The sequence below is a fragment of the Bufo gargarizans genome, chromosome 7, assembly GCF_014858855.1.
Source record: "Bufo gargarizans isolate SCDJY-AF-19 chromosome 7, ASM1485885v1, whole genome shotgun sequence".
NCBI classification, from domain to species: Eukaryota; Metazoa; Chordata; class Amphibia; order Anura; family Bufonidae; genus Bufo; species Bufo gargarizans.
Window position 1 is genome coordinate 188,511,778 of NC_058086.1, and position 17,216 is coordinate 188,528,993.

At 47.8% G+C, this 17,216-nt stretch overlaps 1 protein-coding gene across 1 annotated transcript in view; it reads right to left on the reverse strand.

Annotated features, from left to right (window-relative positions):
* Window positions 1-17,216, reverse strand: part of LOC122943041 (filamin-B-like) — a 258,267-nt gene that overhangs the window by 204,181 nt on the left and 36,870 nt on the right. The window contains exons 11-12 of the mRNA XM_044300431.1: window positions 16,675-16,837; window positions 14,163-14,323 (exon numbers count right to left, since the gene is read on the reverse strand). Coding sequence (XP_044156366.1) covers window positions 14,163-14,323; window positions 16,675-16,837 — 324 coding nt within the window. The remainder of the gene's footprint in view (window positions 1-14,162; window positions 14,324-16,674; window positions 16,838-17,216) is intronic.

A 17,216-nucleotide genomic window follows, 5' to 3' on the forward strand; every position in this document is an offset into this window, starting at 1 on the left:
ATGCATTTATTCTAGGTCCTCCACACTGTGCATTTCTAATGTTATGTAACTGTTCATGTAATGTGCCTGGTTCACCAGCAGGTGGCAGCAAACCCGGCAGAGCTATACTTAGATAGAATGGAACCTTCCATTCTAACACCCCTCCCCCTCTGGAGAGGTGGGCGAGTCCTTCTTCCTGCAGGAAGGGTGGGGCAGAAGTCCTAGTCAGTCTAGTTTACCCCCAGCTAGGGGAAGGGTGTGCAGGGAGGGGCACATCTCTGCTAGACGTGCCCACGCCAGCCAGAGCACCCTAAGCTCTGCTGGCCTTGGAGGTCAAAGCTTGAAGTCTCAAGAGCCAGTAGGAAAGTTCCCTGGCATAACCTAGAGTCAGACTACAAAGTGAAGTACAGCATATAAAATAAGCACAAGAGTTATACAGCTAGCCTGTCAGTACAGCAGAGTCAGAGAGAAACAGATATAGCAGAGTGGAGTTTGCCTTCCAGTTTCATGCTAAAGCCTGCTGGAAACAAGACAAAGCCTGTAAACTGTTTTGGAGAACGTCTATGCAAAGTAAAGTTGCCATTGAACTTCATCTCAAGGTCTGGACTCCAGTTATTCTTTTATCCCTCAATTATTCCTCCTATTTATTGTTTCAGAGCCAAAGCCTGGGGTCCAGCCGTATCCACTCGGCATTCCTACACCTGGGTAGCATAATAGAGGGCCCTAGGGGGAGGCACCCTTTACAGATCCACCTCCTGGACAGGAGCAGAATCTGGCAGAATAAAACTTCATATACTCACTACTCCTGATAATAAAAGCTCCACAAAAGGAAGTTGTTCTGCTCTCCCCGGGCCCTACTTAGTGCTGTTAGCAGTTTAGTATGGTCAAAACTGCCAGACTCCTTTTAACTCAAAGTTACCTAGACAGGGGACTTAGAGCTCTGTAACTTAAAAGCAAAAGCTCCTCCTTCTATAAATATATACAGTACAGACCAAAAGTTTGCACACACCTTCTCATTCAAAGAGTTTTCTTTATTTTCATGACTATGAAAATTGTAGATTCACACTGAAGGCATCAAAACTATGAATTAACACATGTGGAATTATATACATAACAAAAAAGTGTAAAACAACTGAAAATATGTCATATTCTAGGTTCTTCAAAGTAGCCACCTTTTGCTTTGATTACTGCTTTGCACACTCTTGGCATTCTCTTGATGAGTTTCAAGAGGTAGTCACCTGAAATGGTTTTCACTTCACAGGTGTGCCCTGTCAGGTTTAATAAGTGGGATTTCTTGCCTTATAAATGGGGTTGGGACCATCAATTGCGTTGTGGAGAACTCAGGTGGATACACAGCTGATAGTCCTACTGAATGGACTGTTAGAATTTGGATCATGGCAAGAAAAAAGCAGCTAAGTAAAGAAAAACAAGTGGCCATCATTACTTTAAGAAATGAAGGTCAGTCAGTCCGAAAAATTGGGAAAACTTTGAAAGTGTCCCCAAGTGCAGTCACAAAAACCATAAAGCGCTACAAAGAAACTGGCTCACATGCGGACCGCCCCAGGAAAGGAAGACCAAGAGTCACCTCTGCTGCAGAGGATAAGTTCATCCGAGTCACCAGCCTCAGAAATCGCAGGTTAACAGCAGCTCAGATTAGAGACCAGGTCAATGCCACACAGAGTTCTAGCAGCAGACACATCTCTAGAACAACTGTTAAGAGGAGACTTTGTGAATCAGGCTTTCATGGTAGAATATCTGCTAGAAAACCACTGCTAAGGACAGGCAACAAGCAGAAGAGACTTGTTTGGGCTAAAGAACACAAGGAATGGACATTAGAGCAGTGGAAATCTGTGCTTTGGTCTGATGAATCCAAATTTGAGATCTTTGGTTCCAACCACCGTGTCTTTGCGCGACGCAGAAAAAGTGAACGGATGGACTCTACATGCCTGGTTCCCACCGTGAAGCATGGAGGAGGAGGTGTGATGGTGCTTTGCTGGTGACACTGTTGGGCATTTATTTAAAATTGAAGGCATACTGAACCAGCATGGCTACCACAGCATCTTGCAGCGGCATGCTATTCCATCCGGTTTGCGTTTAGTTGGACCATCATTTATTTTTTAACAGGACAATGACCCCAAACACACCTCCAGGCAGTGGCGGATCCAGAGCCTGGTCTCGGGAGGGGCACTTTCAGATTATTTTCTGTCCGCCGCCACAAAACAATGGTGCTTATAGAACAGACTACACAGTGTATGCTATATGTGTATAACAAACATATTTCACATGAACACTCACAGTTACTTGGCTTGGCCCTTCGGGATCTCGGACGCCACTTCCACACTTTGGCCGGGGGCTCGGCGGAGCTGATGTGTTTTATCCTAATGAGAAAGATTTCATAAAAAGTATTTGGAGAAGGGGCAGAGGGATAGCAGAGCAGAGAGAGGATGGTGCTGCTACTAGGGGGTCATACCATGGGGGAGTAATAAAGCCCACCATAATGCCCCCCCCCCCCAGTAGTAATAATTCTCCTTATAATGTGACAGTGCAAAAAATACCCCCTTGTAATGCCCCCAGTTGAGCTAATGTCCCCATAGTGCCCCCATAATGTGCCAGTATAAAATACCCCTATATAGTGCCCCTAGTAAATGACCCCATAGTCCTCCACACCCTCCTTCCTCCTAGTTGCCCCCCATAATGTACCAGTATAAAATGCTCCAGTAGATGCCCTCAGTGTCCCCCATAATTTGCAAGTATAAAATACCCCTTATTAGTGCCCCCCGTAGATGACCCCATAGTACTCCTCTCCCCCCTTCCCCATAGTACCCACCATAATGTGTCCCAGTATAAAATTGTACTGTACAGAGAGCCCATATAAAATAACCCTTCTTTGTGGCCTCAGTAGATGCCCCTATAGTGCCCCCAATCATGTGCCAGTAATAATAGCCCCCCTGTGCCAGAAATAGCAGCCCCCCTGTGCCAGTAATAACAGCCCCCCCGGTGCCAGTAATAACAGCCCCCCCGGTGCCAGTAATAACAGCCCCCAGTAATAAGAGCCCCTCTGTGCCAGTAATAACAGCCCCCAGTAATAAGAGCCCCTCTGTGCCAGTAATAACAGCCCCTCTGAGCCAGTAATAAGAGCCTCCAGTAATAACAGCCCCCAGTAATAAGAGCCCCCCTTTGCCAGTAATAAGAGCCCCCCTTTGCCAGTAATAACAGCCCCCCCTTTGCCAGTAATAAGAGACCCCCCTTTGCCAGTAATAAGAGACCCCCCCTTTGCCAGTAATAGCCCCCCCTTTGCCAGTAATAGCCCCCCCTTTGCCAGTAATAACAGCCCCCCCGGTGCCAGTAATAACATCCCCCCCGGTGCCAGTAATAACAGCCCCCAGTAATAACAGCCCCCCCGGTGCCAGTAATAACAGCCCCCAGTAATAAGAGCCCCTCTGTGCCAGTAATAACAGCCCCTCTGAGCCAGTAATAAGAGCCTCCAGTAATAACAGCCCCCAGTAATAAGAGCCCCCCTTTGCCAGTAATAACAGCCCCCCCTTTGCCAGTAATAACAGCCCCCCCTTTGCCAGTAATAAGAGACCCCCCTTTGCCAGTAATAAGAGACCCCCCCTTTGCCAGAAATAAGAGACCCCCCCTTTGCCAGAAATAAGAGACCCCCCCCTTTGCCAGAAATAAGAGACCCCCCCCTTTGCCAGTAATAGCCCCCCCCCCCCCCCCAGGTGCCAGTAAAAGCATTGTATATAATGAAGAAAAAAAAAAAACACACATACTTACCTCCATGTCAGCGATGCGATGCAGGCCTCTTCAGGCCTGTGTCCCACACTGTATGGCTCAGGCGGCGTGATGACGTCATCACGCCGCCTGCGCCGGCCTCTGATAGGCTGCCGGACTAGTGCCTGCAGCCTATCAGAGGAAGGGAAAGGGACACGCCTCTCCCTTCCCTGCCGCAGTGTGAACCGAGAGGTGGTATGACTCCGCAACCAGAAAAGAGTGCATACGCAGAAGTCAAGATTAAGAAAATTGCATTTACTATCAAATAATAAAAGCAGGTTAACAATAAAACAGTATGAACAATTCAAGTCAAATACTACAACAATTTCCACCTTTGCTGTGTCCGTGTTCGCGGTGCGGACACTAAGGAATAGCAGTCCCAGGAACTATCCCTAACTGACCCTAACTTTCAAGCGGGTGCGCACCCCCCTTATCCCAGTGGTCCAAGTGGACCTCTTACAGTTTGTGGAAGTGCACGGTGGGGCCCGATGTCGTCCTTTTCCTTTATAACCAGCGCAGGATCCGCAACAAAGAAGTCCTCCTCAGCAGGCCGGAAAACCAGATGGATATAATCCAGAATTTTACAGTGACTGTCCGGTACCTCGACAGCACTGTGAGTCTCTTTACTGTTTGGGGCAATCCACTCAGCCCAATGTCAGCTCCACAGGTTAGCTGCTGCACACAGTCCTTTTTAACTTGGCTTCACTAAATCCACGGTCTCTTTATACTCCATCCGTCTCTAGACTGAAGTTCACACAGCTTGGCTGCACAGGAACGTCCTTTAGTATCTCCACACACGTCTTACACAGCACAGAACTTGCTTTCTATCTAGTCAAGATGGCAGCCGTTATAGTTTCAGTCCCTCTTCCTCATTCTTCCTGCTCACACTGAGGCAGGCTGACATCATAAGGGGCGTGTCACTTCAACACTTAACTGCTGTTTTAAAGAGCCACTACGATATTAATACACTTTCTCTATGGCAAACTTCAATGCAAATTGGTCCTATGCTGCCATCTACTGACCAAACGAATACTGCAGGCATTTACATTAATCTGTATTACTAGAATAGCATTATACATTATATACATTAAATTTTAACACAGTTTACCAGGATAATGAAACTTAGACACATTACATGACTGCTTCTTACATATTCCCCCCCACTTTAAGATTGGCAGTCCCTGCCAATGACTGAATATCCAGAGGGCTGTACTCTTATATGTAGAGTGGTAATGTACCGTTGTATGGCAGGCCAAATAAACTCGTCCTGCGCATATCGAACAGGGGGAATGCCAGCATTTGGTCTAGTGGTGCGTCTGAGAACCACTGGTATACTCTGGGGTACTGTAGCCATAGGCTGAGAAGGACCAGCAGACTCCGCACCAGAGGGGGCACAGGCTGGGGGCACACTAGTCACAGGTGGAACATCCTCAGGAGCGGGGATTGGCCAACAATCATCCTCATCATCGTAAGCCCATTCCACACCACCAGTCTCAGACTGTGGGAGCTCGTTGACATTATCAGTTCCATCACAATTTGCTTCTTCAGATTGACACAGGCGCAACATATTTCTGTGAAGTACTCGGACACAATCAGTTCCTTCCTTCTGAACTTCGTACACAGGCCCATTTGCATACTTGCGGGCAACTACACGATATGGCACAGCCTCCCACCTGCTTTCCAATTTTCCTTGAGGCTTCTTGACACGTACCAGCACCAGGTCACCTGGCTGCAATGGTGCCCTTTGCACCGGGGTCTTATCAGGATGAGAATTTTCTTGCAGACGCTGTCGCACCAATCGATGAACTGTCTCAAGTCTCTGCCGGTGTGCTCGCACCCAGGAGGCTGGATCTCTTGGAGGGAACCCATCCACATCATTTAACTGTAACTCTCCGACACTTCGCCCAGACCGTCCAAAGAGGAGAGTATAAGGAGAATACCCCGTTGTAGAATGGACCTGATTGTTATAGGCCCACACCATCTCAGACAAGAACTGAGGCCACTGTAACTTCTTGTCCTCCTCCAAAGTCCGCACCATCTGTAGCAGAGTTCTATTAAATCGTTCGCAGGCTCCGTTTCCTTGGGGATGGTATGGAGTCGTGTGCGACTTCTTTATCCCGTAGATACGTTGAACTTCTTTCATTACATGTCCCTCAAAGCAAGCCCCTTGGTCAGAGTGGATGCGTTGTGGACACCCGTACACTCGGATGAAATCTTGGCATAGGGCTCGAGCTGCTGACTCAGCGGTCTGGTCCTTGGTGGCGGTCACCACCGCAAATTTGGTGAAGTGGTCCACCATTACGAGGCAGTACTGGTGCCCACTGTTGGATGGGCCCACCATTAGGTAGTCTATCATGACGATCTCTAAAGGTTCCTGGGTCACTATGGTTTGCAGGGGAGCTCTTTGTTCTATTGCCTTATGGATCTCACAAGTTCGACATCTATGACATACTTCTTCGACCATTTGACGGAGAGCTGGACAGTAAATCAGTCGCTGTAGCCAACGAAAGGTCTTCTCATGACCAAAATGTCCATTCTTATTATGAGCCTCAAGAGCCAATGATTGAGCCAGTTCACTAGGCACTACGATTTGGTAACAAATGTCGATTTCAGAAGGCAGATATACCTTTCGGCATAGCACTCCATTTTTCATCTCTAACTTTTCCCACTGACTCAGGACTAATAGCATTTCACGGGTCAGTCGTTCTCTTTCCTCTTTACAGGGCTTCTTGCCTTTCTCAACACACTTGATCATTTTCGCCAGCCCCTCATGGGCCTGCTGTATTTGCACCCATTCCTGTAGTGAGGGGCCAAAGAAAGGAGCCGTTTCGGTCCCTTCCACTGCACACTGCATAGCAGTGACCAAGGCTTGTGAAAATCTGCTGAAGTCAGGCATCTCCACATGCTCCAACTCATGATCCACGTCTCCGCTGGGGGCCTGGGTAGTTACCCTAGAAAGTCCATCGGCATTTTGGTTCTCCGTCTTGGACCGATACTTAATGCGGTAATTGAACTTAGACATTCGGGCTATCCACCTCTGCTCCAAAGCCCCGAGCTTGGCATTTTCCAGGTGAGCCAATGGGTTGTTGTCACTCAGTACTAAGACTTCAGCTCCGGTCAAATACTCAGAGAATTTCTCAGTCATGGCCCATACCAGTGCCAACAGTTCTAACTTAAATGAACTATAATTGTCAGGGTTTCTCTCAGAATCTCGCAAGGATCGGCTGGCATACGCTATGACACGCTCTTGGCCATCCTGGAACTGAGAGAGCACCGCTCCGAGACCATACAGGCTTGCATCGGTATATAGCTGGAAGGGCAAGTGGTAATCAGCATACGCCAAGATTGGGGCCGTTGTAAGAGCATCCTTCAATGCCTGGAAGGCGTGTTCCTGTTCAGGGCCCCATTTCACGGACCGGTTCTTCGGACCCCCGGCGGTGCCTCGTAGGAGAGCATTAAGTGGCGCTGCTACTCTAGCAAAGTCCTTAATAAACCGTCGATAGTAGCCGGCTACTCCCAGGAACGCCCTCACTTCTCGCAGGGTAGTCGGTGTCGGCCAGTCTTGAACAGCCGCTATCTTGTCCCTTGACGGCCTCACCCCTTCTCCTGATACACAATGACCCAAGTAATCAATTTCAGATTGGAACAACCGACATTTACTGGGTTTCAGTTTGAGCCCATGTTCCCGCAATCGTTGAAATACTTGTCCCAACTGGCGGAGATGGTCCTCAAAGGTTGCAGAGTACACTATAATGTCATCCAAGTAGATGAGAGTGAATTCAAAGTTGAAGTCACCAAGACATTTCTCCATCAATCGTTGAAACGTTCCAGGTGCATTTGTCAATCCAAAGGGCATCCGGTTAAATTCGTATAGTCCCATGGGCAAGATAAAGGCTGTCTTTTCCTTATCTTTCTCGGCCATTGGCACCTGCCAATACCCACTAGCCAGGTCTAGTGAGGAGAAGTAGCGGGCTCTTCCTAGTGCTGAAAGGGACTCCTCAATCCGAGGTAAGGGGTAGGAATCTCGTACGGTGCAGGTATTCAACTTTCGATAGTCTACGCAAAACCGAATGGACCCATCTTTCTTCCTTACTAGTACCACTGGAGCTGCCCAGGGACTTTGGCTTTCTTGAATGATCCCATTCTGCAGCATCTGGGTCAACAGTTCTTTCACCTCCTGATAAATCTGTGGAGGAATTTGTCGGTAGCGCTCTCTGATTGGAGGGGTGTCTCCTGTGGGAATCTCATGGTAGATCCCTGTCGTACATCCAAAATCTTCAGCATGACGTGCAAAGGTTGTGCGGTTTTCCCATAACAGTTCATCTACCTTCCGAATCTGTTCCAGAGAACACAAAGAAGTCTCTATCTTCATCTGTTCTCGAATTGCACCGCCATTCCATTTAGGGGTGGGGTTCTCGCCTTCCCCCATAGACACGGTTACGGCCCATTCACCTCGTTCAGCCGGCCTCAACTGCATCGGGGTCGCTTTCCTCACTTCCTCCGGAGTCACATAGAGGTTAGCCAGCAGCCTTCCTGGGGCTAGGTCTACACTCTGATCCTGAGTGTTCACACATCGGAGGGGTACTCTCCCATTGCGGACTACTGCCAAGGAACGGGCTACTAGCGGATCAACACTTCTTCCGGCTGTCGGCAGTGGTTCTATCAACACAGCTATGCCCTCTAGTTTCCTACAGGTGCCTACAGGCATGGACACTATCATCTCCCGTCTGGGTGGCAACGTAACTTTTGTATGCAGAGGGACTGAAATTCGAGCAAGAGGACACTGTGCATCTGAACTTTTCTGTAAGCCACATGTTCGGACCAGCCGCTGGAAGGCCGTTTGAGTAGGCCGATGGCTAGTGGTTTCTCTCCAATAACTGTGACCTTTCTTTTCAAAGAGAATCTGATCCAATTCTTTTAACACATTCATCCCCAAGATGACAGGGACCTTTACTTCGTGTGACTCCTGTACTACCACAATGCCTTTCTTACCTAGATCTTGGCCACATAATCTGACATTCATCCAGGCCACTCCCACCACCGGTACTGGTAACTGATTAGCTGCGACCACTCGTATGAATGTATGGGGATCATATTTCACATGTCGCTGAAAATACCGTTCGTAACAGTCTCTACTCAGGGTCGTTACTTGGGAACCCGTGTCAATCATCCCGGTAACCGGAATACCTTCCAATTCCATCTGTATGATGGGACTTGCAGCGATCAGATCCTCTTCAGGGCATTCTCCTCTCATAGTCTCCTCAGTTTCCCCTACTGCCCGCCCTACTGCAGCAGGGGATTTCAGTTTAACGGCGGTCTCTCATAAGCTTGTCGCTGCTCTGGACATCTAGCAGCAATGTGACCCACGCGTCCACAATCCCAGCAGCGTATTTCCCGTCGCTCTGGGCATCGGTTTGGGCCCCTTCGGTAAGCCTCATCGTTCTCTCCTGAGAGTTGTACTACATTATTGGGACCCCTTCGGTAGGTCCTATCCTCATCCCTCCAGTAGGGTTGTGGGTGATTCTGACCTTCTTGGTGTGAACGGCCCACCCCTTCATCTCTAGTTTTCTGGAGGCCTGCAATTCTCATAGAATTCTCATTACAATTGGTTTGTAGGTGTTCCATTTGCTCTTGCAATTTCTGCATTACTGTAAGTATCTCTTTAACTGTCCCTTTTTCACTGTTTCTGGGCCAGAGCTAGCCCCCTGCGACAATGTAACTCCAACTGCGGTCTGAGGCTTCTGAACCATACTATTGGCACGTGAGATGGCCTCCACCTGTACGTCATGAAATTTAGCATCAGTCTCCCGTCGTATAAAGTCCTGCATAGCAACAGTCAAACTGCCATCACGGATCCCCAGGACAAACTGGTCACGGAGTGTCCGATCAGGGTTACAGAAGGCTGGTGAGCCCCCTCTTTCCTTCCCTTGAATATCTCGGAGCAGTTCTTGTAGGGCATTTGCATACTGAGGGAGACTTTCATTCTCCTTTTGTACCCTCTGGAAGAACCGTGCCTGCAGGGACCCCAGCAATGCGGTTTCTCCATAAATAGTTTCTAGAATCTGGACAACTTGCTCAAATGTCTGTCTTTGTTCAAATGGCCGCAATATCACTGTAGTCTTAGCATCTCCTTGTAACGTCAATATGGCTAGCTCTACTAGTACTTCTGGTGCGGTCTGGTACATGCGCTGTACCATTCGTATCTGCTCTGCCCACACACTCACAGACATATTATTGCCATCAAACTTTGCTAACTGACTCATTACAGCCCCTGCTGGCATTCTTCCTCCAGCACCATCCCTCCTAACGGGTGCGTCGCCGTCCATTCTGGTAAGCGGATCCTGCCGACTACGCCAATTTGTGAACTGAGAGCAAGGCAGGTGGTATGACTCCGTAACCAGAAAAGAGTGCGTACGCAGAAGTCAAGATTAAGAAAATTGCATTTACTATCAATTAATAAAAGCAGGTTAACAATAAAACAGTATGAACAATTCAAGTCAAATACTACAACAATTTCCACCTTTGCTGTGTCCGTGTTCGCGGTGCGGACACTAAGGAATAGCAGTCCCAGGAACTATCCCTAACTGACCCTAACTTTCAAGCGGGTGCGCACCCCCCTTATCCCAGTGGTCCAAGTGGACCTCTTACAGTTTGTGGAAGTGCACGGTGGGGCCCGATGTCGTCCTTTTCCTTTATAACCAGCGCAGGATCCGCAACAAAGAAGTCCTCCTCAGCAGGCCGGAAAACCAGATGGATATAATCCAGAATTTTACAGTGACTGTCCGGTACCTCGACAGCACTGTGAGTCTCTTTACTGTTTGGGGCAATCCACTCAGCCCAATGTCAGCTCCACAGGTTAGCTGCTGCACACAGTCCTTTTTAACTTGGCTTCACTAAATCCACGGTCTCTTTATACTCCATCCGTCTCTAGACTGAAGTTCACACAGCTTGGCTGCACAGGAACGTCCTTTAGTATCTCCACACACGTCTTACACAGCACAGAACTTGCTTTCTATCTAGTCAAGATGGCAGCCGTTATAGTTTCAGTCCCTCTTCCTCATTCTTCCTGCTCACACTGAGGCAGGCTGACATCATAAGGGGCGTGTCACTTCAACACTTAACTGCTGTTTTAAAGAGCCACTACGATATTAATACACTTTCTCTATGGCAAACTTCAATGCAAATTGGTCCTATGCTGCCATCTACTGACCAAACGAATACTGCAGGCATTTACATTAATCTGTATTACTAGAATAGCATTATACATTATATACATTAAATTTTAACACAGTTTACCAGGATAATGAAACTTAGACACATTACATGACTGCTTCTTACAGCAGCACAGGCAGGCATCTGTATCGCTGTCCTGAGGACGGCGATACAGATGACTGGAGATGAGCGCTTCCACAATGGAAGCGCTCATCTCCCTGTGCCCCGCTGCCGCCGCCGCCGCCCGCCGCCAGCTCGGGGGGGGGCAATTGCCCCGTTGCCCCCCCCCCTGGATCCGCCACTGCCTCCAGGCTGTGTAAGGGCTATTTGACCATGAAGGAGAGTGATGGGGTGCTGCGCCAGATGACCTGGCCTCCACAGTCAGCGGACCTGAACCCAATCGAGATGGTTTGGGGTGAGCTGTTCCGCAGAGTGAAGGCAAAAGAGCCAACAAGTGCTAAGCATCTCTGGGAACTCCTTCAAGACTGTTGGAAGACCATTTCAGGTGACTACCTCTTGAAGCTCATCAAGAGAATGCCAAGAGTGTGCAAAGCAGTAATCAAAGCAAAAGGTGGCTACTTTGAAGAACCTAGAATATGACATATTTTCAGTTGTTTCACACTTTTTTGTTATGTATATAATTCCACATGTGTTAATTCATAGTTTTGATGCCTTCAGTGTGAATCTACAATTTTCATAGTCATGAACATAAAGAAAACTCTTTGAATGAGAAGGTGTGTCCAAACTTTTGGTCTGTACTGTATTATCAAATAAGTCATTAAAGATTGTTGCGGTCCTAAAAGTGATATGATGCTAAAAGCTGGACATTGGCTTTAAAAGTCTACGTACACCTTCAGAGGCATTTTTTTATCATTGCATTTTACTCATTCTAATCATTTTAATTGGTCTTTATTATAAATATACTATACACCCGTTTTGTCATAAAGGCTTTACTCTCTCGCTGTGTGAATTATACTTTTGCTTTCAGATGGTCATCTAATAAAACTTTTCTGTAAATTACTAAAAGGCCATAAACAATTATTTAAGCCATATTTTTAGTAATATAAGAATAGAGCTGCAATGAATGTTTAGGAGGTCAGAGATAAGGAGTTGTCAGCTGAGCTGCCTGACAGAAACAGTAAAAATACAGAGTCTGCTACTAGAGAATCTCAAGGCTATATAGAGAAAGGGGCTAAACATTTTTAATAAAGACCAACTTAAAAAACAATTTTTTACTCAAAATAATCACAATGCAATAATAAAAATAAAAAATTGCCCCCAAAATGTGTACCTATCCTTTAAAGGCTCTCATATGTAGCTAAAACCCAGGGATGAGGCAGACATACTCTTGAGAGTAGTTTCTATTAAGACACAGTGTTATTGTACCCCCTTCCACGCCACTAATGCATCCCTTTTGAATTACTATAAAAGTGGTAAGACATAATTACACAGTGAGAGGAAAATCACAGACAGGACATGATGCTAGCTCATGCTGTCACCGCTCCATGTACTAATGGAACAGGCTGGATACAAAATTACGGTAATAAATACATGTATCCCATAAAATGTGAGAGCAGCACAGACCACAGAAAGCGCTGTTTATTAGGTTTATGAAGCAATGGTCGTAATCATGGGCGTAGGGATCACTATAGCAGCCATAGCAATGGCTATGGGGCCCTACTCCACTGGGGGCCCAGGCCGCCGGCTGAGGATTTTATTTTTTTATTCATATGGCGTAGCGTCGCAGGCCCCTCCAGGACAGACAGAGAAAGCGCTATCTGCAGGGCGGTGGGCGGTGCGATAGGGGGCGGCCGGAGGCAGAGAGGCTTACCTGCAGTGAGGAGAGGGAGTGGTCCCGCTCCCAGTCTGGGCGGCAGTCCTACTGGCTGGAAGTGGAGGAGGCGGAGTGTACAGCGAAGCTGCGTGCTGCTGGGCCTGGAAGCGCTGCTGGAGTGTGGGTGCGCAGACGTTCAAGTGGCTGTGAGGTGAGGGCTGGCTGACTCTGGCTGGGACTGGTAAAACTTACTTTGGAGTCCTGGACCATTATCTCTGGGGAGGAGAGGGGAGTGGGATCCCCGAGGTCTGGACCATTATATCTGGGGAGGAGAGGGGAGCAGGACCCTGGAGGTCTGGACCATTATATTTAAGGAGAAGGGGGAGCAGGACCCTGGAGGTCTGGACCATTATGTTTAAGGAGAAGGGGGGAGCAGGACCCTGGAGGTCTTGACCATTATATTTAAGAAGGGGGGAGCAGGACCCTGGAGGTCTGGACCATTATATTTAAGGAGAAGGTGGGAGCAGGACCCTGGAGGTCTGGACCAATATATAGGGGGGGGAACAGGACACTGGAGGTCTGGACCATTCTCTTTAGGGGGGAGCAGGACCCTGGAGTCCTGGACCATTATCTCTGGGGAGGAGGGGGGAGTGGGATCCCCGAGGTCTGGACCATTATATCTGGGGAGGAGGGGGAGCAGGACCCTGGAGGTCTGGACCATTATATTTAGGGGGGAGAAGGTCCCGGGAGGTCTGGACCAATTTATTGAGGGGGAGCAGGACTCTGGAGGTCTGGACCATTATATCTGGGGAGGAGAGGGGAGCAGGACCCTGGAGGTCTGGACCATTATATTTAAGGAGAAGGGGGGAGCAGGACCCTGGAGGTCTGGACCATTATGTTTAAGAAGGGGGGAGCAGGACCCTGGAGGTCTGGACCATTATATTTAAGGAGAAGGTGGGAGCAGGACCCTGGAGGTCTGGACCAATATATAGGGGGGAACAGGACACTGGAGGTCTGGACCATTCTCTTTAGGGGGGGAGCAGGACCCTGGAGGTCTGGACCATTATATATGGGGAGTAGGGGGAAGCAGGAACCTGGAGGTCTGGACCATTATATAGGCAGGAGGGGGGAGCAGGACACTTGATGTCTGGACCATTATATCTGGGGACTGGCGGTGGGAGATTTAGGATGGGTGTGGGGGTGGGAGGTCCTGGAGGGGTGTTTGTGTGGGAGCTCTGGAAGGGGTGGGAGGTCTGAGAGGTATGTAAGGGTGGGAGATCCGGGAGGGGGGCCCATACATTTTTTTTTGCTATGGGGCCCAGTCATTTCTAGCTACGCCCCTGGTCGTAATTTATACATTGAAACAATTATTAACAAGAAAGACTAAGCCAAATAAAGCAAAGGGCAGATGTCACAGTACCTGGAATTTGTTCCCCGTCATACGTGATATTAACATCGTAGTCTCCAGGAGCATAAGGAATATATTCTACACTGCAGCTTCCATCCTTATTGTCCTTACAAGACATTTTGGATTCTGAGGGACCCTCGACTGTTATTCCGAGACCACCAATTCCAGCGCCTCTGCAACAGACATCGAGCGTGTCATTACTAAACGATCGGTTAACCTCCATATTTAATTCTGGACCCAGCGTCAACCATCAGGTTCATGCAGAGTTTAATGGCCTATTGCGCCATTAGAAGAGTATCATGACAAATATTAAATCGTTTTACAATTATGTAATTGGATTAATGTATGTAATACAGACCAAAAACTGGAACATGCAACTAACTACAAAAAAAATAAAAAATATCACTTGCTCTTGCTTAATTACTCAGCTTCGTCAATAGACCTTACAAGGGGATGCCTACTCCTTTACTATTAATAGCCTATCCAGGTTAGCCAAGCGATATCTGATCAGTGGGGGTCTGACACCTCACACCCCTAGCACCGTAACTAACAGCTCTGTCTGTTGTGCAGTGGACTGAAATGGTTACTGCAGTGCTCCTACCCCTCACTTCAATGGAAACAGGGCTGCAGTAACCAACTCCATCCACTACACAATGGAAGAAGCTGGAGCTACTACAAAATGGCTGATCGGCGGGGGTGTGGGTTGTCGGATCCCTACCAATCAGATATTGATGGCCCATCCTGAGGTAAAGCCAACAATAGTAAAAACAGTGGACAACCCCTTTAAAGGGGTTGTCTAGGCAAACTGTCTTGCTTGACACCTGCATGGAGACACAACTGCAAACTAGACAATCATCTGATACCAAGCCACTAATGTGTACAGGTCTTTTTTGTAAGTACCCATGCACAACGCAGTACCCATGCCTATCCAGAACGCAGTTGCGTCCATAAGCCCCAGGTTAGATTGTGCGGGAGAGTATGCATGGACAACCCCTTCAAAGGATGCAAAAACACCTCCAAAAGGAACAATTTGCATGTCTCTGACCACTACCCCAAAATTACTGATAGGTCACTGCAACAGCCAGTGATTGGCTGCAGTGGTTACATGTCGAGGGGAAGCATGATGAAGACTAGCGGGGGACCCAGGACGAATACCATTGGGAGCAGGGGATGGATACGGCTAGCCTCTTTTAAAATTTTATTGGCTGATCAACCCCTTTAAGAAGGCCTTGCCTAGAAGAATAGGAAAAGAAATTAAAGGGATTTTTACAACTGCCCCTTTCCATATAGTTTAATGCATATGCATAACACAGAGTGGTCCCCACTTAAGACCTTAACCACTATATGGCAGAGCAGAGAGTACGCTACTGAAGTCCTGGATCGTCCATGTATTTCCGCAAACCAGCACTCTGCCCTGCCTTTATGCTGGATGTTGAGTAAGGCATTGGTGTACATTTTGGCCAAAGCGTAATAAGCCACTCGCCACGTCAAGGTCGCCTTCATGAGTGGTCCCTAACACTAGTTCCTACCTGTTATGGGCCATGACAGCCACACAAAGTCCAGGGAGCGCAGGTACAGCATGCACGCCAAGCACACTGCTTTAAACCCTGTCCGGTGCCATTACAGCTTTCATCGGATCCAGGGATGCAAGTACCAACATGCATGCTGAGCCCACTATATACATCTCCTGGAGCCAAATGGCTACTGGTAGGTGCTATATAAGCAGACTCAGTTTTATCCTGACTTTAAAACCAGCCTCCAGGGCAGATTAACTGGTCAGGTGTGCAGTATAAAACTGAGTCTGCTTATATAGCACCTACCAGTAGCCATTTGGCTCCAGGAGAAGTATATAGTGGGCTCAGCATGCATGTTGGTACTTGCATCCCTGGATCCGATGAAAGCTGTAATGGCACCGGATGGGGTTAAAAGCAGAGTGTGCTTGGCGTGCATGCTGTACCTACGCTCCCTGGACTTTGTGTGGCTGTCATGGCCCATAACAGGTAGGAACTAGTGTTAGGGACCACTCATGAAGGCGACCTTGACGTGGCGAGTGGCTTATTACGCTTTGGCCAAAATGTACACCAATGCCTTATTGAACATCCAGCATAAAGGCAGGGCAGAGTGCTGGTTTGCAGAGTGCGATTGCATTTGTGTTTTTGCGTTCGTCCATGTATTTCAGGGCTGGCCATTTAATTTGAGAGGTGGGCATGTACTACTACATGTAGATATGGTTGGCTGCAGTTTGGCCAGATCACCAAGACATGTCTTCACAAGAAAACCTCTTTAAATGTTATAATACAGACAGATGATAAAATCTCATTATAGAAACAAGTTATGACCCAAGCGGGGTTGTCTTCTGCTGGATCTATGGTTCCCATTATTGTGCCAGAGCCTGGGCCCGCCAGAGGATCTCCGATACACTAGAAGGCCGGTCCACCCCTGAGCGGGAGGACTCATGGCTGACTATTCACCACTACTCCTACATCTACTAGGTTTTTGAGTCAGGTCATTGGTTACTTCGTACCGTGTGATAACAGAAAAGGCATTTGGTTTGTTAGCAAGAGCCTCCTGGAGCCCCGGACCCTCGGCCTTTACACGCGAAGGGAAACATCCTTCCGTTACGCCAACTTTAAATGGACTTTTAGGGACAGGTTCATCGTCATAGGTTACCTTCACTGCGAGGACACCTAGAAAGCAGAATATTGTAGAAGATAGCCAAATGGTGGGCATTCATTTTAAGGAAAATCAGTCGACTGGCGCCAAATAGATTAAAAAAATCTTGTCCTCCACATCCTAATCGTTTTCCTGTTTCGGTTTCTTATTTCATAGACATATTACTTCAGAAATCACAAAACAGAAGTGGGATTAAACGCGGCGTGGTTTGGGGTTACTTCAATCGGCATCAAAACAAACAGAAACTACTTTTTTTCTCTATTTGTTCGGTCCTCCGGCAGCTGGTGAGTCATCGGATACTGTGTGTACTGTACACAGGACATTTTTTCTTCATGATGTTAGTTGTCGTTTCTGACACTAAAGGCGGTTTCGCTGCAAATCCATATTTGACCT